The sequence below is a fragment of the Lupinus angustifolius genome, chromosome LG18 (genome assembly GCF_001865875.1).
Source record: "Lupinus angustifolius cultivar Tanjil chromosome LG18, LupAngTanjil_v1.0, whole genome shotgun sequence".
Classification (NCBI taxonomy): domain Eukaryota; kingdom Viridiplantae; phylum Streptophyta; class Magnoliopsida; order Fabales; family Fabaceae; genus Lupinus; species Lupinus angustifolius.
Genome location: NC_032026.1, coordinates 14,153,519 through 14,177,754, shown reverse-complemented (window position 1 = coordinate 14,177,754; position 24,236 = coordinate 14,153,519). Strand labels below are relative to the sequence as shown.

Genomic DNA, 24,236 nt, shown 5'->3' with positions numbered 1-24,236 from the left:
TACTACTCACTTTTCATTCCTCTTATTGAGTGATTTGGTTCCTGGAATGTTTCTTTTAATATCTATGATAACCACATCCCACATACCACATACCACATACATATAAGGATTATCTGTCATATAATTTTCCTGTCCCTCTATTCCGGATCAATCAAACTTCACAAAAAATTATTAAAATATTAATTTCTATTTTTATAATTTTTCTTTTTAAATGAATGTAGCTTTATGATTGATTTGGTACACCAAATAAAATATGAGTGAGGACATATATCTCCATTCCCATATAAACCCTTGGCCTTGAGGAGTGGTTCTCCTTACCTTAACCAATGAGACCCACATAACTCTCCTAGGTATTGTTGGAACAAAATATAATGAACAATCATTAAAAATCTCATAAAATCTCTGAATCATATATATCTTTTTAAACACTGCTTTTTAAATTGTATATCAATTATTAATCTTCAACTGAAACTAAGTCGTCCTCAATCAAATTACTTGCATTTAGATTTATATAGATAAAGAATTAGTCTCTTTTAAAATATATGACTATCACTCCAAATAAAAATCTCTCACACGAATTAAATTTGTGATCTATTTAAGAGGACAGTTTGAATTAGGGAAATAATTGTCCATTATGATGGAACAGTGTACATCCTTAATTGAGGAATACAAAAATAATTAAAATCTATCTGTAGTGCAGAGGTGGGGACCCATCCACCGCCCATAAACACGCAGTGTTACCAAAACCTTGGATCTGTTATCTCAATCTAACCCTAACCCAACACACAACACTTTCAATCCAATCTTATATCCTCTTTCTTACATGAATTCATATCAGCAAGAAGATCCTCAAAGTTAGTAAGGAGAAGAAGAGACACACTCATCATCACCGGTTATCCACCTTCTTCTTATTCTTGTTATTTGCAAAGGAGCTACTAAATAATTAAGTATTAAGAGTTAGAAGTGAGAACTCATAAGTTTGAGAAATATTATTATTACATAGATACATAGAAGTACAATAATGGATCCAATTTCAGCGCATGGACACTCTCTTCCCCCTCCTTTCCACACAAGAGATTTTCATCTTCAGCAGCAGCAACAACAACAATTCCACGCTTTACATCAAAACACAGAAGACTCTCAAAGCGAAAGCAGCGGTGGATTAAACCTCAAAAGGGAGCGCGACGAAAACAACAACAGTGAAGGGAAAGAACTCGGTGGTGAAACTGAGATGTCAAGAAGACCTAGAGGAAGACCAGCTGGATCCAAAAACAAACCAAAGCCACCCATCATCATCACACGTGACAGTGCTAATGCCCTAAAAACGCACGTGATGGAAGTCGCCGACGGTTGCGACATCATAGAAAGTGTGTCCAACTTCGCTAGGCGTCGCCAGAGAGGTGTTTGCATCATGTCCGGCACTGGAACAGTTACTAATGTAACTCTTCGGCAACCAGCTTCTTCTGGTGCTGTTGTCACCCTTCATGGAAGGTTCGAGATCTTGTCCCTCTCTGGATCCTTCCTCCCACCACCTGCTCCGCCCGCCGCATCGGGTTTGACCATATATTTGGCGGGCGGACAAGGACAGGTTGTGGGAGGAAGTGTGGTGGGGACACTTTTAGCTTCGGGTCCGGTGGTGATTATCTCGGCTTCATTTAGTAACGCTGCTTATGAGAGGCTACCTTTGGAAGAAGATGATCCTTCTTCGCTTCCACTTCAAGGTGGTGGTGGCTCGATTGATTCCCCGAGTGCTGGTGGTAGCGGTGGTGGAGTTGGTGGTCAACAACATCAGAATCAGCTTTTAGGAGATGCAACTGCTCCACTTTTTCATGGTTTGCCTCCAAATCTTCTTAATTCTGTTCAGATGCCTTCAGAAGCATTCTGGAATACTGGTCGCTCTCCATACTGATTGATGATGACTACAATGATATGTAAAAGCCGATGTTTTATATTGCGATCGTGGTTGGTGATGAATATGGTTTATGCAATAACAACTGCAGGTTGCAATGAAGTTACATAGACAATACAAGACAACCGAAAACAAAATCGAGCCCTAAATTGTGGATTGCAATATAAAACCTTGACAACAGTGTATCATTGTATGTCCCACGCACAGTATTGCTGATTTCTTAATTTGAGTCGTTTCTATCATGTCATCAGCTATTTAGCAAACAATTCACCATCTTTTTAAGTTAGGAAATTATGCTAGGAAATAGGGATGTTGAACGTTTCATGGATGCGGTTTTATGCGCTTCTTTTGTAGAACTTGTGTGTTATTTTGATGATTAATTGGGTGAATTGAAATATGCTTACGTGCATTATTGAGATTGTAATTAAATTTGAAGGATTCTGTGGCGAGTTTGATTCTGTTTATGAGAAGAATAATGTGGTACATTTACTTCCATTGACTTTGAGAAGAAGTGGTAGAAGTTACTCTAAAGTAGTATGAGGAATGAATGTGTTCTCACCATCATAACACTGTTGCATAAATGTTATGCCTTCTATCATAACTTAGTGAAGTGTTTGAAACAGTCCTTTGCAGGTGAGACAGACATATATATTTGGTAAGTTATCGCATTCTTTGATATCATTTTTTGTGTTTCTTATTATAAGCATATATATTATATATCTAAACATTTGCATATATTTCTGAACTGGATTACACATAAATTTATGTGGTTTCTCAGTTTGAGTTAAGGTTCATTAATATACAGGGTGACGTTCTGACGGATTCAGTTGTAGTGGCTTCTTGACCAAACACTTGAGTTAGATTTGAGAGCATATTTATGATCTTAGGTTGCTCAAGTTGGGATTTGCTTAGTATTACAATAGAAGGTAATTAATTAATTCAAAATGGTAATATTAATTTAATATTTTAAATCTTTAAAAGCTATTTTAATATTTATTAAAATATTAATTAGATAGATTTTGTAAATGACATTAAATAAGTTTTAACCACTATCCTTAGAAAACTAGTGAATGAGTGACTACTAAATGTTAAAATAATTAGATATGCATTTCATATTTATCTTGTTCATTTTAATGTTTATTTACAAATTGAGTTTTAAATAAAATATAAAAAATGAAAAGAGTTATATCATTCTATATATATAATGTTTTTCCTTCCATCCATTACTTTCAAGAGGAAATTGACAAAATGACCCTTAATAAACATTTTTAGGTTAAGTTGAATTTTTCTACTTATTTTCAATAACAAAAATGTAATTTCATGTTAAATAAAAGGATAAAAATATTATTACATTCTTTTATTTATTGTGGGATACATGTATTTCCAATAATAAAGAGAATCCTTACTGTGTAAGTTGGGCAACTTGTTGACACGTGCAGTGTCTGATGGAAGCTGTTTTTGGAGGCAGTCACCCACAGTCCATCAATAGAAGGCAACGTTAACCAAGAAAACAAGGTTCCCGAGCGTTACATATTACCTTGTCTCTCCCACCCTCCTTCTCTCTCTATGTTCAAGTCAAACCCGGCTCAGATTCCATGCACCTATGCTACTTGCTCCACCTTAAAAAATTAGACGTGAATCTATTGTTCAAAGTCTGTCTCAAACCAATCACAATAAATCAAAAATAGATAAAGTCATAAATGTTTCATTTTTCTTAACTGATGTAGTATGTTGTGATTGATTTATATAGATTGGTTTGGTTGGATTACTATATGAACCAAACAAAACAGTTCGGTTTAGCTTAATTTTGCATCTGTTACATTATTTAGTAATAATACAGCTGAAACAATCAAACCAACCATATACAAATTAGCTAGTTTCGTTTGGTTCATATCGTTTTACTTGTTCATTAATTTATGAGAAAATAATTCATAGAAGATAAATTAATTAGCAAGTCATTAGATAAATCTAAATCACATAAACAGTAAAATGAGATTATTAAAGGAAAAAAGTTATAAAAAAGAAGAGTGAAATTTGCATTGCAAAAGGAGAATATGATATTTTCTACTTTCTAACTTAATAAATGTCTTTAAGAAAATGTTAAAGACTACTTCGGTTCGAAGCAGGCTCAAAAAACAAAAACAAAAACGAATTATCTCAGTGACAAAAAATCCAAAACAAACCATTGATTGATCCAAACTGTAATTATTTTTGTTTTGAAATGGTTCAATTTCATTGATTTCGCATTTTAGTCAATAACTGCTTATGAATGTAATGGTGACTATAATCTAAATGAAAAAAAAAATGAAGTTATAAAACATATTTCACAAAATAGAGACATCAAATAGTGTTTGATTTTAATCCCTTTTTTTGATATATTTTTAAGTGAGTGCATAAAAAATAATTGTGTAATAAAAGATAAATGCATGTTATTATCAAATTTGATATTCAAATAAAATGCATGTAAACTTAATCATCCAATCATTTTCATTCCCTAGGGACAAAGTTTTGAATCTTCAATGTAACTTTTGTACTATTTGAATGTTGTACTTACTCTGTTGGTCAACCTAATTTCCAAAACCCTAGGTATGATTCTTTTCAAAACAAGAATATGTTTTTTTATTTGTTTATTTTTTAGTAGTTTTAACTCAGTAGTTCCCTTAAAAAAATTACATAGTTGTGGATTCCTTACCAACCCACCTTCGTTGAAGTTTTAAACATCATTTGCCCATGTTGCAGCTCTAACCACTATTATTTTCAGATTTTTTTTATAGGTAAACGTTAATATTTGTTGTGAATTATGTGGGTAAGTTTCAAATCCTTATTCAAACTTATGACCTTTTTTACTTTAATTTTTAAACTCTTAATTATCAGATCACCCTAATAATTCCAATATTGTTTTCAATTAATTACTTTTTCTTTACGAAAGAAATTTTTTTTAGAAAGGCTGAAATTTAAGTGCTTTGAGAAACTGTACCACTTGGATATGACATAGAGAACAAATAATACTATCTAGGTAATGCTATTTGTACGATGAGAGTTTGGGTATTGAACATAATATTAGACATAATTTCACCAATCTCATTTTGGTGTTTCCTCCAATTCACACTAATCAGCCCTTCTCTATTGTTTTTTTTATAAGCAAATATATTAAAAATAGACATAAGGGTCTTGTTCATTAATTGTTTGCTAACCTAAAAACTAACTGAATAAAAAAATCACATGCATAACTACAAGTGAATTTTATAGTTGGGTATCGGGTTTTTAGGATTTTAATGATTTAAAGGATTCTGGAAGATTGTTTTGATGATGTGTGGTTGATTTTGTAACAACCCGATTCTTTTGTGAAATAAATAAATAAAAATGTTTTTATAGAATTTATTTCTCAACAACTATTTATGACTATGAATTTCTTCCTTCATAGATTTTATTTATTGTGGATACATTTAATAAATATGAGTTTCTAATTAAAAACCATGGCCCAAATGACATAACAATATATTTTTAAGACTTCAACAATTCAAGTTCATTTTCTATAATTATGTGAATAAATAATTTATTTCCAAGAATCAATTTTCCTTATTTTAATGACTAAGTATATATATTTACTTATCAATACTTTTGTCATTCTAAAGCAACCTAATAAAAGCACATGTGATAATATCCATCAAAATGTCATGACTAAAAGTCATATATAACATGTTTTACAAACAACTACATAATAACTATGATCTATCTATGGGAATGCAATTTCTAGTTAGTTTTAGTTGCATACATACAAATAACTTATAGTTTTTCCAAGTAAAGTAAAACTTGTGTTCCTAGAGTATCAGAAGTTAATTTCATCCTTACAACAGGGTACCCCAATACACAAAAACATAACACAAAACAGAACACCTAAGGTAACCCATTTTACCAGTCTTCCAAAAATATAAGTATCCAACATATCATTCCAATCACACACCAAGAGTAAGATAAGATATACCAGTACACAATATACAAAAACAAAGAGAGAGTAAGTTATCCTTTTAAGGCACAATATGTGGAATTATATGGAAATTAAGTATCATGACATAATATAAATAATAGATATCATAACATGGACAATCATAACTCAACATAAGCGATTATAACACAGTATAAGCGACATGACACAACATAAACGATTATAGCACAACATTAACAATCATATTATAAAATAAACATATCACATTTCTCAAACATAAAACTCAATCTCATGAGTATGGTGCATAAACTATGCAATGTATCACCAACTAGTCCAATATCAAATGCAATGCATATGAATCCATATTCAACCTTTCACTTTTCAACTCAACTCCCATTATTTTTCAACTCAACTCCTTTTGGAAAGCAATCGGGAGTACAAGACATCCTGTATGATATAATACAATAACTAAGTACACCTATCAGACCAGGTGACTCTCATACCAGGAGCTCTCTCACCGATCCAGATAACTCAAAGGGGGTGTCAGAAATCACTTGGTTAAGCAAGACTATCCTGAGTATGGTGCATAAACTAAACATATCACATTTCTCAAACATAAAACTCAATCTCATGAGTATGGTGCATAAACTATGCAATGTATCACCAACTAGTCCAATATCAAATGCAATGCATATGAATCCATATTCAACCTTTCACTTTTCAACTCAACTCCCATTATTTTTCAACTCAACTCCTTTTGGAAAGCAATCGGGAGTACAAGACATCCTGTATGATATAATACAATAACTAAGTACACCTATCAGACCAGGTGACTCTCATACGACTCTCATACCAGGAGCTCTCTCACCGATCCAGATAACTCAAAGGGGGTGTCAGAAATCACTTGGTTAAGCAAGGCTATCCTGATCTACAGGGGATCAACCTGGACCATCACTGGACTACCCTACCCAAGCAACCCTCAAGGTTTTCATGATGAATCACCATCATTAACCACCCCTATTCATTTCCCAAGATATTACTATCTTGAATCTTTCCATTCTGCCACAAACCTTCCTCCAATGTTATGATGAATGTATGTATGTCAAATACCATTTTATATGTACTGAAACTACATTTCCATTCTATTTTTATGTACATACATAAGTGTATGTAACATCAACAACAATCATTTCATTTCAACCACATCAGCTACAAATTCATCACAACATTCACACTATTTACAAACATATATTTTGGATATCACAACATTCACAGAATCTATCACACCATTAATCAATGTGGGTTTACTAACTATACTGTTCTCAATATTGATTATTATACACACACAAAAAAAACAAAGGTAATACAAGCTTGCATCCGACTTTGAGGTTATCGGACCATGCTATGACACAAAGACCAAGACCACAAGGGCCAAGAATAAAGTCTCTCTCACCTTGAGTACTATGGTTGGGTGCTTGAGCTTCGCGTAAGCTTACTGGTGTTCCTTCAACACTAGAACAAATTCCTGATGACATTAACATCATCATAGCATACCAGTACTAATTAATAGAAGTACTTATATTATTATATTCTATTTTAATCAATTACTAAGTACATTTCTTATTGTTATTATTCCAAAAATTTATATTAGTCATAAGGCAATTTGGATTGATAAACCTATAACAAATCTTATAATTTAAAAGAATCAATCTAACTATGCTACTAATCCTAAATATATTATATCATACTCATATTCAAAATCTCATGTTCTAAAAATATATGAATAGATTTAAAAAAAGAAAACATTACACTTTAGTACAATGTTTTAAATACACATATATTCTCAATTATATAATAAAAATCAATTTAATACACTAAACAAAATCCTAATTCATATTAGGAAAAATATAGGCGTTATAGATTTAATTTATAGAGTAAATATCCATTTTAGTTCATCGTATTTTTTAACCTTACTAGTTTAGTCCTTCAAAAAAAGAAAAGATCTAAAATAGTTACCAATTTTTTTAAATATGAGTCAAATTAGAGAAAAAAAATTTGAAAGTTGGTCAATTATGAAGTTTTAGATAGAAAGAAATAAGAATGAATTAAAGAAGTAGGAACGAGGAGAAAATAAAGAATGAAGTTAACGTATATTTTTTTTAGTTGAAAGTTTACATTTAGACTAATTTGTTTGAGATAAAATGTATCATGAGAAGAAAGTGAGAAAAGAATACAAAAATAAAAGTGAAAGCTAAAATAAATATATGAAACAATTTATCTATTTTCTTTTGTATAAGTATTTTAAAACTACTATAAAAAATAAAGAGACATCAAATGATGTCCCATTAACATATGTTGATGAAAGATACTAAATAGATTGATCTTGAACTATGCCCAATTATCAGAATTCATCCATTGCAATCTATCAAACTATTACATCCCTAACTAATTATTAGTAATTGAGAACCAGGTTGAGGTGCCATTGAAGATGTCATTATTGATGGAGACAACAACTAAAACTGTCTGACTTATTTTTATTTTTATCAATCACTATATTTTAAAGTTGTAACCCCAAAAATAAATAAATAAATAAAATAAACGTTCAGCCTAGTAAACGGTTGGTATATCACGGGTCTTGATTAATTTTTCTTCAATATGTTGGGACATTAGGATTTCAATTAAAAAAATATTAAAACAGTAACTTCCAAGCATCAATTTCTGCATGTGTGAAGAAGATAGAGATGTGTATATAAAAAAGGGTTTCAATTGCTGTATATCATAGGCTATTTATTTATAAAACGATGTTGCCTTTTAAAAGGGGATGCAGTTTATTTTGATTGGTAAGTTATCCCCATATATTGACAAAATTACAACTATACTAAACCAACCAGCCATAAGAGTACTTTGAATTATTGATTTTAATTTTTTGATTAGACCCATTAATGCATGATTAATGATTTGGAAATATGGGACCATGCAGAAATTTCTCATGTGATCACCAGTAAATAAGGGCGCTAAAGGTGATTACAGCTTTTGGCTTTCCCTACTAATTTACATATTTACCATGCAATTTCTCCATCAATAGACCATTGTCCCTTAATGAGTTTAACACTTTAACTAGGACAACATTAATTTTTTTGTACTATCAATGATATCTTTCATCCTTTTAGGTAAGGAACCAATCCTTTTTAGAGTACATGGTTATCTTCTTAGCAAGTGTCGCTCTCAAGAATCGGACATTTGATATTTTAGTCATCCTTAAATATAGTAAGACCTTACACCATTAGATCAACTGTTTGTTGGTCCCCACCATTAGTTTGATGAGACTAATTAAATTCAGATGCAAACACCTTTCCAAGCCCCATTACCCCAATGATAATAATAATAACTAAAAGACTACTTTTTCAAATCCTTTTCTCAGTCCCAAGTAAGTTTGAGGAGCATATGCCATGATGTTGATATTGACATTATAAATTGTCTATATAATTTTTGAAAGAAGGCCCACACTATATAATAAGTCTATAACAAGCATATTTTGGTTGAAGCAATTCAAATCACCACTAATCAACAAATCAATTCTTGTCCTTACATTAGGCAAACTGGCTAAGAAAATCAAAACAATCACTACCCTTCTCTATATTTATTGTATATACAAATCAATTTACAACCCATTGACTAAATTAGATTAAATTATGACAGGTTCATTGATGGAAAGAAGCCACTTTCACTTGTTTAAAATTTCAGCTGGAACACTAAAGATAGCCATCCAAAATACTGAAAAGCATTACTTATAATGGGAACATTAAGCTCACTTTAGTTTTATTCTTCAGTAATTTATCCGCAAGCGCCGCATTTCAGTTTGGAAAGTGGGACTGGAGATTAGTGTTCTATGCGCAAGAGTCTTTATATCTTCTCTTGAACATTCTCGCGAGATACGAACTAGCTCCCATAACGCACCTCCACTAATCATGTCTCTTGCATTTACTTCTGGAGTTCATCAAACAGAGGATCTTAGTGACATGCACCAGTGCAAGTTTAGTTTCTAGTTCATAGAAAGAGTGTGCTTAGTACTTACCATGTTGTGCTAAGTGACAGAGTGCAAGCTCAATATGTCGCCTAATTGATGACGATTCATTATTCGCATTTTGCACAATCCATTGAAGGGCACCATCCTCGATAAGGAAAGATCTTCCACTCTTTGTCCCTGTACAATGTGGTAAAATTTGAACTCCGGGCAATAGTAGGGTATTTGATTGACCATAATATTACATCCAAACAATGCCAAGTGCAAATTATGAAGGGTAAAAAATATGGATGTAATGCGTTAATGATATGGAAGAAATCAGTATCATTGCAAGGCAAAAGTGTGATTTTGATGAACTTGGAGAAATGCCGATGTAAGTTACCTTGACTAGATGCTCTTGATTCACACTTAGCGAAGTTCGCTATTCCACGAGCAACCTGTGCATGTACATCAGGATGTCTGCATCTGACCATTCCCAGGAGTGCCTTGATACCACCTTCGCTCCTTAGTTTCGTTTGCAACTTATCTAGATGCAGGGACACCGAACTTGTTAGAAACAGCATGTTATTTTGTTTGAAGGGAATCGACTTGGTACATGACACCTAGACTAGAATTTACTCCCACTCTTAATCCTACCCAGTCCGTGAGATTTATCAACCAACTGCATGACATTTCCAACTCAGGATACCCAATTAAATGTTTTCCCTTTACTCTTCAACAGTTCAACGTGAAATTTTTTTAGCATATTCACCGGACATACAACAACCAAGCCTTAATCCCACTAGCTGGGATTAACGACGTTGATCGAACAATGTCATAATGTTCTATTATAAATCATGTTCATTGATAAAACATTGATCTATAAATCTTTTATAATTGTTTCGTCTATGGTTTTCCTTAGCCCCTTCTTCCTCTAGGAATTGGGCTAACCTCCACTTACTCTACTTTCCTTATTGGGGCTTCTATCAGTCTCTTCCACACACATTTAAACCACCTAAAGCGCGATTCACCAGACATAAGGGCAAAAATACTATAGAAGACAAGCAACTGATTTTAGTTGAAAAAGTAAGATATAATCGGTTGAAATCAGCATCCTGGTGAAGATCTTAACAAATTCGACATCAAACATTTTAGTGATCAAAACTTCATAACTTTCAGAGTCAAATTTAGTTTGCCAGTGATTCTAATTATACACATATATTCAACAGATATCTGGAATTTCAGCTAACAAGTAACAAGGGGAGCAGATTGAACTTTTTTTACCAGAAGTAACAAACATTGAAGTATGACTGTATCCTACTAAAGCTAGAACAAGCAAATTATTCTGTCTATAAAGCTTGTATTACACACCCAAAATAAAATAGAACAAAACATACAGTAAAGCATGTGACTCAACGAGTTTGTTGTTCATGATTTCTATCCTACTGTCCTAAATATCACCAGAAGGATCTTTTCCCAAGAATGAGTCAGTAACATTGCATGCATTAGCTACATGGCAGTAAAATCCCACCACAACACATCAGGTGATTAAACAATTTAATCAATAAGATCATCATCTTACCGTTGCCACAAAGATTAGCGATGGCTCCAGCAATCATTCGAAGGGTTTGAGGATCATCAGCATTGTCTGCTGTCATTGACAACAAACTAATGCCCCCTTGGGCCATAATGAGTTCTTGGTTGGTTTCTGTTATGACACATAACAAGGTTGCAAAAACCAGGAAAAAAAGATAGCTAGTAATAAGTATTTTTATTTTATTAAATTACTAGTTGTAAAGAAGTGGTATAACAAGATTACCATTCATTGCCAAATTTGCAATTGCACCTGCAGCAACTCTATGTATGGTTTCATCTTGTGAGCTCTTAAGCAGCGTAAGCAAGGATGTGAGTCCACCCGCTTCTACTATCTTCCCCTGATTTGTTTCTGTAACATCAAATTGGACAGAAGTTAGGGCTTGTGATCTTATAACACCTAGTTTTATACAATAAATATAGTTTAGAAGGAGATAGTTTCATTCCTTCTCCGAATCTGTGCATTTTATACAACAAACCAAATATATGGTGTATCAATATATCATAGGCAGAGAAGGAAGAGAAGGTTCAATATGATTTTGTGAATTGTGATAATATTTTCTTTTCCCAAAAAAATCAGAATTCTGAACTTTTAACTTTCTCCATGGATTCATTGACTCCAAATAAAACAATTCATGGATCACACTAAATTTTCAGTATTTTTTTTTGTTGCTACAAATTACATTTTTGAATCTTAGTCCTAGAAGCAAGACCACAACTATAAGGACTTTCATCATAAGCAGGTAAAACAGCAACCTTCAGCAGCTAGATTTGCCACAACTTTTACAGCATGAATTCGCACATCAGCATCTTCGGCTTCAAGCAATGATAAAATCTTGTGCAATCCCACTGTAAGTATTTATTTCATCAGAAAAATATAATTTTAAAATAGACACAACAATCTATAAACAAAATATGTCAATTTGTCAACACGCCCAATATATACTAGTTCCTACCCTGTTCAAAGAGCTTGGCCATTGAGGGCTTCTCTCCATTTCCTGAAGCATGTTGTTGAAGTTTAACCTGGGAAATGAGAGAATCAAGACTTTCCACTTCTTTTTCAAATCCAGCTCTGCCCACTTCTCGTCTTGTCTACAAAATAAATATAAGATAGATGACACCAAATAAGATTCTGACACATGACCATAGATGAAGATGCATGAGCAGTGCACATAATGATCGGAAATGACAGAGCAACAATTGATTTGTTCTCATTTACAATGTCTCAATAAAACTCATTTGCTGATAGTTAAACTCCAAAAGTTTACTCCAGCTGCTCAACACTCCTATTACACCTCCAAAGAATCAAAGATGAGTGTATTTAAGAAAAGGGAAAAAGTTGCAAAAAGAGGTATACTAGATTATAGTTTTCACCAAGGTGCTTTTAAATTCTGCAGTATTAACTAAGTGTTTCCATCAGATAGACATCATAAGGACTTCAATGGTTAATTCACAGTCATTTCTTTAATGGCCCATAAAGACATAAATCCTTCAATAGTCTGCCCGAACATGACAATCAACATAAGCCATGACTTATGGCAAGCGAATCAACCAACATGTTAAGCTCTCAGATTTCAGACTACTGCAAGTAGCCAAAAGTGAAGGGCTTAAAGATGCAATACCTCCCGTTGGCATAAATATGACTCCACAGCAAAATACATATACACACACATTTCACATAATCATGTCAAGTTAGTTCGAGCTGAACTAAAGATATTGAAGAGTACCACAGTTTAATAATTGGTTCACCCTTTGTGCTAATCAAATGGGGAAAATGGTATTTGGGACTGTGGTATCTAAAAAAATCTTTAATTGCTAGATTTCAAACAATAAACAAGTAAACTGTAAATGATAGTCATTTCTTTCTCGTAATTTTTCGTTCATAATCATACAGTGAAGATAAAAAAATGGGTATTGAGTTTTTGTTACAACTTACAAAGGCTCTGTAAATGAGGTTAACCATTCATTTATGAATCAACGAGTATACATGGCAATAAACGCAAACTGACTAAAATACCTATTTTTTTGCCATGAGAGGAAACAAAACATAATGAAAAATTGGTCATCCTATTTGAAACCTCAGCTAGATAAAAGCCAATTATCTATGACATTTATGCAATTCAGATATAGCTTACCTCATGTGTTTCAAGACTTGACTGCAACAATTGACTTTGTAATATTGCTATTTCTTCTTCTAGTTTCTCTTTCTGACGTACCTCATCTTCGAACATCTTATGAAGTTTTAACATCTCTGTCTTTCCTGATGCCTACCACAGTAAACATAACTCCATGTAAAACTAGTTTAGGTACAAACAAGATGAGGAAAGTTAATGCATGTAAAAATACAAATATTGGAGGCATAAAAACATACCTCTGACATTTTTAGTTCAGCCACTTTAATTTTCAGATTATTTACTTCCCCTTCGGCAGCTTTTCTTGAAAGAGTCTCTTTCTGAAGCATTCTTTTCAAATCACCCAGTTCTTCAGCAGACACCTTGGGAATCTTGGAAAAGATAACGCAAGTGAGACTGACACAGAAAATGCTTGATTGGGGGAAATCCCCAACACAAAGTGGGCATGCTTTATTATTAAAATGTCAAGCTATCAAATTGCTTTCAAAACCACAGATTGCAATTTCGTTTGGCTTCACTGGAATATTTAAGTCCTTAAATATTTGAAGAAAATGCCCAAACATAACTCAAATGATAAATTGAGATCATAAATCACCAAGAAAACCATTAAATTAGCAAGTTTGGCTACTAAAATCCGTATCCAGATATTACTCCCCTGAGTCATATTTCTCCTCCAAGTTTCCCAGAGGACTTGATCTTAAACCCTTCCCCTATTGTATTAACTCAAAACAATATAGAATACTACCTCCCCACTTGGTTTCTTATGAAGGTCGTCATTCTTTCGATGATTTATTACCAACTGCTCTTCAAGCTTCTTAATTGACTCCATATAGTCTTTCTGATATTTCATTCTTTCCTTCTGAGAAAGGAAAATGAGTATCAGTACAAGTTCAGTACGAAATCAACCACATGTTTTTGCAATTGAACTTCAAGAAGTTACTTAAGTCACCCTATCATTGCTATGTGCCAAATATTAGTTACATGTGCTACTATGGACACGTTGTACCAGAAACTATGTGATTAATGGCTGTGTCAAAGAAACTCTTACAAAAACCTCCAATACATATGTCATACACAAATAAAACTGATATAGAATCAACCTCCAATGAATCTGAATGGTTTCTTTCAGCCTCAGATATCCGATGTTCTGCTTCTGTGGCTAACCTTTCGATTTCATCCTCAAATGCCTTCTGCTGCCTTTCATGTTCCATTATGAGTTTCTCTAATTCTATGTCTAGCCTTCTAGATAAACTTTTGTAATCAAATTCCTCCTTTAACTTTACCATATTTTCCACCTTCATAGCCTGCAAGAAGCACAGATATGCAGCATCTTAATAATAATTACAAGACATCCAGTCATATCTTACTCTATGCATTACCTCATGAAATTAATTTGCAACACCACGGACTGGGTAATCTGGTAATGGCATGTCAATCTTAAAGTAGAGAGAGAAATAAGAAAGTTAGCAACGGAATTGGAACCTACCCTCTGTCCAAACATTATAGTACTCGCAGTCTCTCCTCTATGCCGTGGAGATGGTCCAATAGTAATGATCAGTGAAGTTCTTGCTGTACCTGTTAAAACTTTTACATGTCAGGAAACTCAATGCACATATTTGATTCATAAAAATTAAGTATTTCTGGCAATCTTAACAAAATATGGACAACATGATACTATCTCTAACATAGAATTAATTATTTTATCTAATAATTTCTAACCCAATATTTGTTCCCTCTAATCACAGTGTACTTCAAAAAGAGGTGAATTCAGAGTCATTCAGCACAACTTTTTTAAATATATCTTTAGAAAGAATATACTTAACAGTGATCAGCAACATATTTTTAAATGCCAAATTACTACTTCCAAAGCATCCTAAGTTTCTCCATCTCTTTTCTATGCATGGATTGAATTTTTTACAGAATATTTCCTTAATTACAGAACTAACTTTTTATTTTTACATGCAGAAACTTGTGATTGACACATGTTTCCAATTTCCAGAGTGTTATACCCATGTCAACATTCAATACATAACATACCATAATTGAGAATATGGTGTTTCATAGCAAAAAAGGCTGATAAGATCAAGCCAAAACAAAAGAAAATATCAACCCTTGTATCACTAAATCTTACCTCCAAATGAATCACGTAACAATCTAGTAAGCTTTGAGTCACGAAATGGCACATGCACACTATTCTCTGCAAGTGCATTAATACACTTCCCCAATGCACTCAATGACAGATTGATAGATTTGGCTTCTTCTAAAGTATGTCCTTCACTTCCTATTAAGCAACAAATAGTGAAACAATCTCAATAAGTAGTGTGGATGTTTTACCAAGCAAAACAACCTTGATTACCTAAACTAGAGGTCTGTGACACAATTACATGATTTTATTGGCCTTAAATTCTTAAACATGGCATTTAGTTTTATTTCGATAAGAATTCATATGTTGTTCACAAGCAACTCATGTAAACCTGATGATAACCTTTTGTGTTGGGTAACTAATACTTATCTTGAGTATGGAAGACTGAACTATGTTAGCCAGGCAATTAGAAAGATTTTGTGTGTTGTCAAAGTATTTTCGTCTATCATGATATATACAAAATAAAGTAACAAAAAATGTGGTAGAGACATGGATTTTGCTGGAAACCAAAACGTCATATAATATAAAGCCCCTAAGCCACTACAAACCGACGAAGATGGAGAGATCACAAAGTCCCCTTTATTAAATCTACTAACCTGACTTGTTAATCCGCTCTGAACCAGCAAGGTCTATGACGACCAACTTGCCTTTCCGAACAACAGGCAGCTTTAACGATTTAACCATGTGTTGGTGATTACCATTTTCAGTTGAAAGAGTTGCATCTCTTCCATTGATGGATCTCTTTACATGCACCTATTCCACCGGAGGTATATTTCGTCATCCACCAAGATTAGAAATGGAAATATTGAACAGTGAACATTAACACCTAGGAAAAGAAGAACACGAGCACCACAAACAAGATATGTGAAATGATTTACCATCAGAATAGCATGACTTCGAGATGATTCTGTATTCAGCTTTGTATTTGCAGCAAAGCGTTGAGCTTCTCCTAATCTTAGTAGTTCTATAAAACTCTGTTGATCCCTAATCTCAACTATGGTAGCCCCAGGTAGTGATACATCACCTGTTTTGGGATCCTCTACAATGGTTATGTTATCATTTGTGGGATCCAGAAGATCTTGTATAGTCTCCATATAAAGCTAAACATGGAAATTCAGAAATGTCATATTAGAAACTGCTGATGTAGTTGGATGTTCTTTACCCTGAAACTTAACAGATACTTCATAACATATGATAAATTTGACTATATAAATGTGATATATATAGAAATGGCAAGAGGCAGTGAAATTAAACTATAAAAAGCATACCAAAATCTATTTTATTGCTAAGTACCTGCAAATAAGAGACTGAGACTGAATCAGTTTCAAAAGAAACATTTGCAAAAATATCCTCCATAGCACGCACCATTATTCCTCGTGCAGCCGTGTCTTCCTCCCCAAGGCGCCCAAGAGTATAAGTTTTACCAGTACCTGTCTGCCCATATGCCATAATTGTCCCATTGTAGCCATCCAGTACAACCTGCAGAATTTCAAAGTTAGGCGTGTAAATAAAAGGAAGTTCCATTGTTGCACAATAAGAAAGATAATGGTTGCTCGAATTCATATATTTTTTAATATGCAAAGTCCACCACATTTCCCTGTGATGAGATACATGCATCAAAATAAAGGTAAAGTCTAAAGAATTGACTCTTTACAAAATCAATTATGATGAAGTCCATAAAGCGGGGAAATTCCAAGTGAGAAATCATACTGACTCATACAGTCAATCTACCTTACTTCACTCAGAGAAGCATTGAATGCTGAACATTAAAGCATATTTGATCAAATAAAACAGCAATTAAAGTTCCACTATAGATCCTGAAACCAGTTTTTCATGCACTCTCCCATATTTTCTGAGATCAAACCTGATTCTCAAATGATTACAATTTTTGAACTTCGAAACACAAACTACTGGATGGTGATTGATGAAAACCCACCTCCACAACAGGCCTGGCCACAACTTCATAGACACGTTTTTGCGATGCAAATTCAGTGAGCACCTCATCAAACTGATAAGTATCAGCATCCCAATTGTTCTTCCGAAGTTTTAACCTTTTGAGCTGAAATAGAGCTAGACAAATAGGATTAACTGTCCAACAAACAGTATAAAGATACACAAAATTGAAAAAAGATAGTAAAACAAACCGAAATTTGTTGAAGCAGAAGTTATGGAAATTGATTTAGTATGTAATATACCTCTGGTTGTAGTTCTACACAATCAGCAAAATCAGCATCTGCCACTGATTCCTCTGCATTACGGGGTCGCAACCTTACTGCTACTCTAACTCTTCCAGGAACTTCATCCCAAACCATGTTAGCATCAAAATAAGATTAGTCCTATAAATTAAGCTTCAATAAAGACTACCCTTCACAGTAATTTATTTATTGTTTATTTGCAGGTTATCCATAACAATTTAAACAATATTAAACAATTTTTCCTACACAACAGAAAACCATTCATTTCTGAGATGTTATACATCATGGAATTAATGCATAATTTAAAATTATTCATCTTACCCCAAAGTAACAGAAAAATAAAAATGCTTATGATATATAAAGTAGAGAATGTATTGTAAGGTAAAAAGGGGAAAAGAGGAAGTAACCAGCAACATGGTGGTCCTTGGCGGTGCTATTCCGGCGATGGGTAGCGGTAGAAGGTGGCAAAGATTTGGACTTTACATTTAGCTTCGGATTTGAGTTTCTATAAGTGCCATTTCTGTAACTGTTACCACCACCTGAAGTGGCCATTGTTCAAAATTGAAGAGAAGAAAGAAAGGGTTTGCTTTTTTTCTACTACAATTTTGCTTAGAAGTTACTCCATTCATTCAAGTATAGAGTATTTGACTTGGTGTTCATAAATGGAGGTTTGTGATGTGAGTGATGGTCCTAACAGTGAAAATCGTGGGCCTTCAACATTGATTTTTTCCTTTTTCTTCCGTATCTATTTGTTGTCCCATAAATTAAATAACAAAAAATATTTTTAAGTTAAAAATTTAATTATTAAATATTTTTATGATAAATTATAAGCAGTGATATAGTGTGAAGCAGAAGATGTCCACCCAGTTGAAGTACTAAAACACCCTTACAAATTTCAAAATTATTGGTCGTTAAACATGGGTAGGATAGGAATGTTGTTGGTTTTCTAATTCCAATTATGGCAAATAAAAGAGAATAAGGTTTCTAGTCATAACTATAACTGCATTTAATCGAATCGGAGGCCGGTATCATTCAATTAATCAATTTCAAGTCCCTAGCCTCTCAATCCATCCATTGATTTCTTCTTTATTCAAAGAGATTCTCATGATGTGGCTAAAAAGTAATTAGGTTCTATATTTTATTTCATAAAATTGAGTGCTTTAATTGTTCTATGTATTCACTAAAAACAATATTTTAAATTTACTAAAGCTTAAAGGAGTAATTTTATATTTGAAAAATATGAATATATTTTGTTGTACTACCATTTTACCAAGGGTATCACCTTAACTTTTGGGTAATGAATCAATTTCTTTTAGGATGTATGATACTCTCCCAATAAGTGTCGTTCTTCAGAATTGAATTATTGAATTTTTGGACTTTCTAAAAATCTAATAGAACCTTACAAACATCTTTTGGCAATATGAATTTATTATTATTTAAAGATGGTGAACTTAACTTTCCAAAACATAATTATGAATTTTATTCCATTATTATCTAGTTTGAAGCGTCAAGTTAACATAATCCAAAAAATATTTAGACTAGATTGATATTACATTCCTCTTTCTATATTTTAGCTATATTAAATAAGAGTTTAAAATATATACATTCACATTATAAATATTTATACACATGTACTTCACTATTCACTATTGATTTGAATTACAATTTTTGAAAAGTCAATCATAATTAAATATTATTGGCGAATAATATAATAACAGTGTATAAAACTCACTAAACACATATTTTTCTCATTAAATAATTGTATTGACTTTTACCCATAAAAAATAACTACATCTATCTATGTGTTTCTATATGAATGTATGGATAGTAGATAATGGAAGGAGATGGTGTAGCACATAAAGTTATAATGTCTAATAAGTTAATTGTCGTTTATGCCATTTCTTAATGATGTTTGTCCATTCCGCAATTGGCATTTTAATTAGCCAATACATCACACGTGGTTAGAGGAGTTCTTACCACTCATTAATGCCACACACATGCGTCCAAAATCGTAGACCGATGAAGTTTCCTAAAATTAAATATTACTTCAATGTCAAACTAAGGAAATCATAAAACCAAATGAAGATAGTGTATATGTAAAAAGAAATTATGAAAGAATTGTACAACTTATAATACATAGATATTATACTTTAACATCAATGTTTATTTAATTTTAGTGCCACATAACATTTTGTATACAAGTTTTTCCAACGCAACTCAGAATGAAAAATTGTCCTATCTTTATCATAAATCACTCAAAATAGAGTACTACAATGATATCTCAAATTATGTGTATTTCCTTGTACTACTTTTAAATGTGTATAAATTAGAATATGTAGTGAATTGGAAGATTTATCTGCAACGCAAGAGTTTATAACTCACCATAAATACTTTATAATCAAAGTCAAATCAATATGGACAAGCACATTTTATTTGTTAATGTTTTTTGTGTTTTTAAAGTCAAATAATGATATAAGAACCATTAAAAAGTTGTTTCACTAAATCTTGGAATATTATATATGCTCAAAAGTCAAGGTTTCTCAAAATTTTTACTTGAGTACCCCAAAACAATTTAACTGCAGACTTTGCAGTTGTCACAAAAAAGTTTGACAATCAAACTGATAAGTATCAGCATCCCAATTGTTCTTCCGAAGTTTTAACCTTTTGAGCTGAAATAGAGCTAGACAAATAGGATTAACTGTCCAACAAACAGTATAAAGATACACAAAATTGAAAAAAGATAGTAAAACAAACCGAAATTTGTTGAAGCAGAAGTTATGGAAATTGATTTAGTATGTAATATACCTCTGGTTGTAGTTCTACACAATCAGCAAAATCAGCATCTGCCACTGATTCCTCTGCATTACGGGGTCGCAACCTTACTGCTACTCTAACTCTTCCAGGAACTTCATCCCAAACCATGTTAGCATCAAAATAAGATTAGTCCTATAAATTAAGCTTCAATAAAGACTACCCTTCACAGTAATTTATTTATTGTTTATTTGCAGGTTATCCATAACAATTTAAACAATATTAAACAATTTTTCCTACACAACAGAAAACCATTCATTTCTGAGATGTTATACATCATGGAATTAATGCATAATTTAAAATTATTCATCTTACCCCAAAGTAACAGAAAAATAAAAATGCTTATGATATATAAAGTAGAGAATGTATTGTAAGGTAAAAAGGGGAAAAGAGGAAGTAACCAGCAACATGGTGGTCCTTGGCGGTGCTATTCCGGCGATGGGTAGCGGTAGAAGGTGGCAAAGATTTGGACTTTACATTTAGCTTCGGATTTGAGTTTCTATAAGTGCCATTTCTGTAACTGTTACCACCACCTGAAGTGGCCATTGTTCAAAATTGAAGAGAAGAAAGAAAGGGTTTGCTTTTTTTCTACTACAATTTTGCTTAGAAGTTACTCCATTCATTCAAGTATAGAGTATTTGACTTGGTGTTCATAAATGGAGGTTTGTGATGTGAGTGATGGTCCTAACAGTGAAAATCGTGGGCCTTCAACATTGATTTTTTCCTTTTTCTTCCGTATCTATTTGTTGTCCCATAAATTAAATAACAAAAAATATTTTTAAGTTAAAAATTTAATTATTAAATATTTTTATGATAAATTATAAGCAGTGATATAGTGTGAAGCAGAAGATGTCCACCCAGTTGAAGTACTAAAACACCCTTACAAATTTCAAAATTATTGGTCGTTAAACATGGGTAGGATAGGAATGTTGTTGGTTTTCTAATTCCAATTATGGCAAATAAAAGAGAATAAGGTTTCTAGTCATAACTATAACTGCATTTAATCGAATCGGAGGCCGGTATCATTCAATTAATCAATTTCAAGTCCCTAGCCTCTCAATCCATCCATTGATTTCTTCTTTATTCAAAGAGATTCTCATGATGTGGCTAAAAAGTAATTAGGTTCTATATTTTATTTCATAAAATTGAGTGCTTTAATTGTTCTATGTATTCACTAAAAACAATATTTTAAATTTACTAAAGCTTAAAGGAGTAATTTTATATTTGAAAAATATGAATATATTTTGTTGTACTACCATTTTACCAAGGGTATCACCTTAACTTTTGGGTAATGAATCAATTTCTTTTAGGATGTATGATACTCTCCCAATAAGTGTCGTTCTTCAGAATTGAATTATTGAATTTTTGGACTTTCTAAAAATCTAATAGAACCTTACAAACATCTTTTGGCAATATGAATTTATTATTATTTAAAGATGGTGAACTTAACTTTCCAAAACATAATTATGAATTTTATTCCATTATTATCTAGTTTGAAGCGTCAAGTTAACATAATCCAAAAAATATTTAGACTAGATTGATATTACATTCCTCTTTCTATATTTTAGCTATATTAAATAAGAGTTTAAAATATATACATTCACATTATAAATATTTATACACATGTACTTCACTATTCACTATTGATTTGAATTACAATTTTTGAAAAGTCAATCATAATTAAATATTATTGGCGAATAATATAATAACAGTGTATAAAACTCACTAAACACATATTTTTCTCATTAAATAATTGTATTGACTTTTACCCATAAAAAATAACTACATCTATCTATGTGTTTCTATATGAATGTATGGATAGTAGATAATGGAAGGAGATGGTGTAGCACATAAAGTTATAATGTCTAATAAGTTAATTGTCGTTTATGCCATTTCTTAATGATGTTTGTCCATTCCGCAATTGGCATTTTAATTAGCCAATACATCACACGTGGTTAGAGGAGTTCTTACCACTCATTAATGCCACACACATGCGTCCAAAATCGTAGACCGATGAAGTTTCCTAAAATTAAATATTACTTCAATGTCAAACTAAGGAAATCATAAAACCAAATGAAGATAGTGTATATGTAAAAAGAAATTATGAAAGAATTGTACAACTTATAATACATAGATATTATACTTTAACATCAATGTTTATTTAATTTTAGTGCCACATAACATTTTGTATACAAGTTTTTCCAACGCAACTCAGAATGAAAAATTGTCCTATCTTTATCATAAATCACTCAAAATAGAGTACTACAATGATATCTCAAATTATGTGTATTTCCTTGTACTACTTTTAAATGTGTATAAATTAGAATATGTAGTGAATTGGAAGATTTATCTGCAATGCAAGAGTTTATAACTCACCATAAATACTTTATAATCAAAGTCAAATCAATATGGACAAGCACATTTTATTTGTTAATGTTTTTTGTGTTTTTAAAGTCAAATAATGATATAAGAACCATTAAAAAGTTGTTTCACTAAATCTTGGAATATTATATATGCTCAAAAGTCAAGGTTTCTCAAAATTTTTACTTGAGTACCCCAAAACAATTTAACTGCAGACTTTGCAGTTGTCACAAAAAAGTTTGACAAGTGAATATATAAAGATAGATCCTGTATGTAGATATGTTCAAATTGAACGAGGTATGGAGGGAAGAACCCATTAAGGTTTGAAAACAAAATATGCAACTTTTATCCTATGCTTTTCCATTTGATCAATTAGTTGCAACTTTCATGAGTTACTTTTTATTATTTGAATCATGTAGTATATCCAAATTTCGGTAAAGTTTCTTAGTCTTATAAAGTGAATCCAAGTCCCATTGTTTGAATTTGCCCTTTTTCTATAGCTTGGATATGAGATTGATAAATTTGAAAGTGTAGAGATCACTTAAATGAGTTTTATCGTTATTAATAAAATATTAGTCATACTTATATTGTAACTTTGGCATGTTATTTAAAAAATCTCAGTTATTTGTTAACTACGTCCAATGTTATTGATACTTCCAAACAGTGTTGTGAGAGACTACAATAGAGGATAATGTTGCATCTTACATATGCCCTTTGAGTTAAATACGACATTAATGTATCCAAAACCTCATAAGGCATACACCATGAGCTAAAAGATAAAAAGTTTAAAATATGTGCGCACTGACAGTGTAAAGTCAGCACATCATCTACTATTGACTTCTGACTTGTATTACTTTTGTTTGAGAATCAATAGTGGTTAACAAATCAATGGTGGATAATTTACTGACAGTGTAAAAAACACTTACGCTATCAGTATACACATATTAAATCCAAAGATAAATTATGTTACCCTGAATGAACATGCAAGTCCGTATGAAAGTGATAATTTGATGTTGCAAAGATGGAAAGAATAAATGAATACGGAAAGATGATGATGTGTATTTAGGTAGTTGTCAGAGGTTGTATCATATTCTCACCTACCAATGTTAATTTTTTAGCCAAGGATTAAGAATGATCTAACTT

At 32.2% G+C, this 24,236-nt stretch overlaps 2 protein-coding genes across 4 annotated transcripts; one reads left to right on the top strand and one right to left on the bottom strand.

Annotated features, from left to right (window-relative positions):
• Positions 713-2,331, top strand: LOC109332310 (AT-hook motif nuclear-localized protein 24-like). Its single transcript, XM_019567255.1, has one exon. It carries the CDS (start codon positions 1,022-1,024, stop codon positions 1,907-1,909), a length of 888 nt encoding a protein of 295 aa, XP_019422800.1. The 5' UTR covers positions 713-1,021; the 3' UTR covers positions 1,910-2,331.
• Positions 9,389-21,433, bottom strand: LOC109333139 (kinesin-like protein KIN-UA). 3 transcript variants are annotated; one of them, XM_019568447.1, is made up of 19 exons: positions 21,134-21,433; positions 20,727-20,827; positions 17,663-17,785; positions 17,020-17,205; positions 16,605-16,826; positions 16,323-16,479; positions 15,715-15,864; positions 15,070-15,158; positions 14,684-14,887; positions 14,329-14,442; positions 13,823-13,954; positions 13,587-13,718; positions 12,408-12,543; positions 12,208-12,300; positions 11,678-11,803; positions 11,441-11,566; positions 10,262-10,405; positions 9,931-10,059; positions 9,389-9,842 (listed from the first exon to the last, which is right to left on the bottom strand). In XM_019568447.1, the coding sequence occupies exons 1-19, from the start codon at positions 21,276-21,278 to the stop codon at positions 9,682-9,684; spliced, it is 2,670 nt and encodes an 889-aa protein (XP_019423992.1). In that variant the 5' UTR covers positions 21,279-21,433; the 3' UTR covers positions 9,389-9,681. The 3 variants fall into 3 exon arrangements, with proteins under 3 accessions (XP_019423992.1, XP_019423991.1, XP_019423993.1); XM_019568446.1 differs by lacking the exons at positions 20,727-20,827; positions 21,134-21,433 and adding exons at positions 17,922-18,022; positions 18,329-18,628; XM_019568448.1 differs by lacking the exons at positions 20,727-20,827; positions 21,134-21,433 and adding an exon at positions 17,922-18,027 and having other exon boundaries at positions 17,663-17,796.

What these genes read in the sequence shown, in the direction of transcription:
- LOC109333139 (XM_019568447.1), bottom strand. Translation starts at nt 21,278, where the DNA reads ATGGCCACTTCAGGTGGTGGTAACAGTTACAGAAATGGCACTTATAGA. An exon ending in ATAAGAAACCAAGTGGGGAG is followed by an intron (nt 13,955 to 14,328) that starts GTAGTATTCTAT and finishes ATCTTTTCCAAG; the next exon opens with ATTCCCAAGGTGTCTGCTGA. An exon ending in CTGAACTAAAAATGTCAGAG is followed by an intron (nt 13,719 to 13,822) that starts GTATGTTTTTAT and finishes TTACTGTGGTAG; the next exon opens with GCATCAGGAAAGACAGAGAT.
- LOC109332310 (XM_019567255.1), top strand. Translation starts at nt 1,022, where the DNA reads ATGGATCCAATTTCAGCGCATGGACACTCTCTTCCCCCTCCTTTCCAC.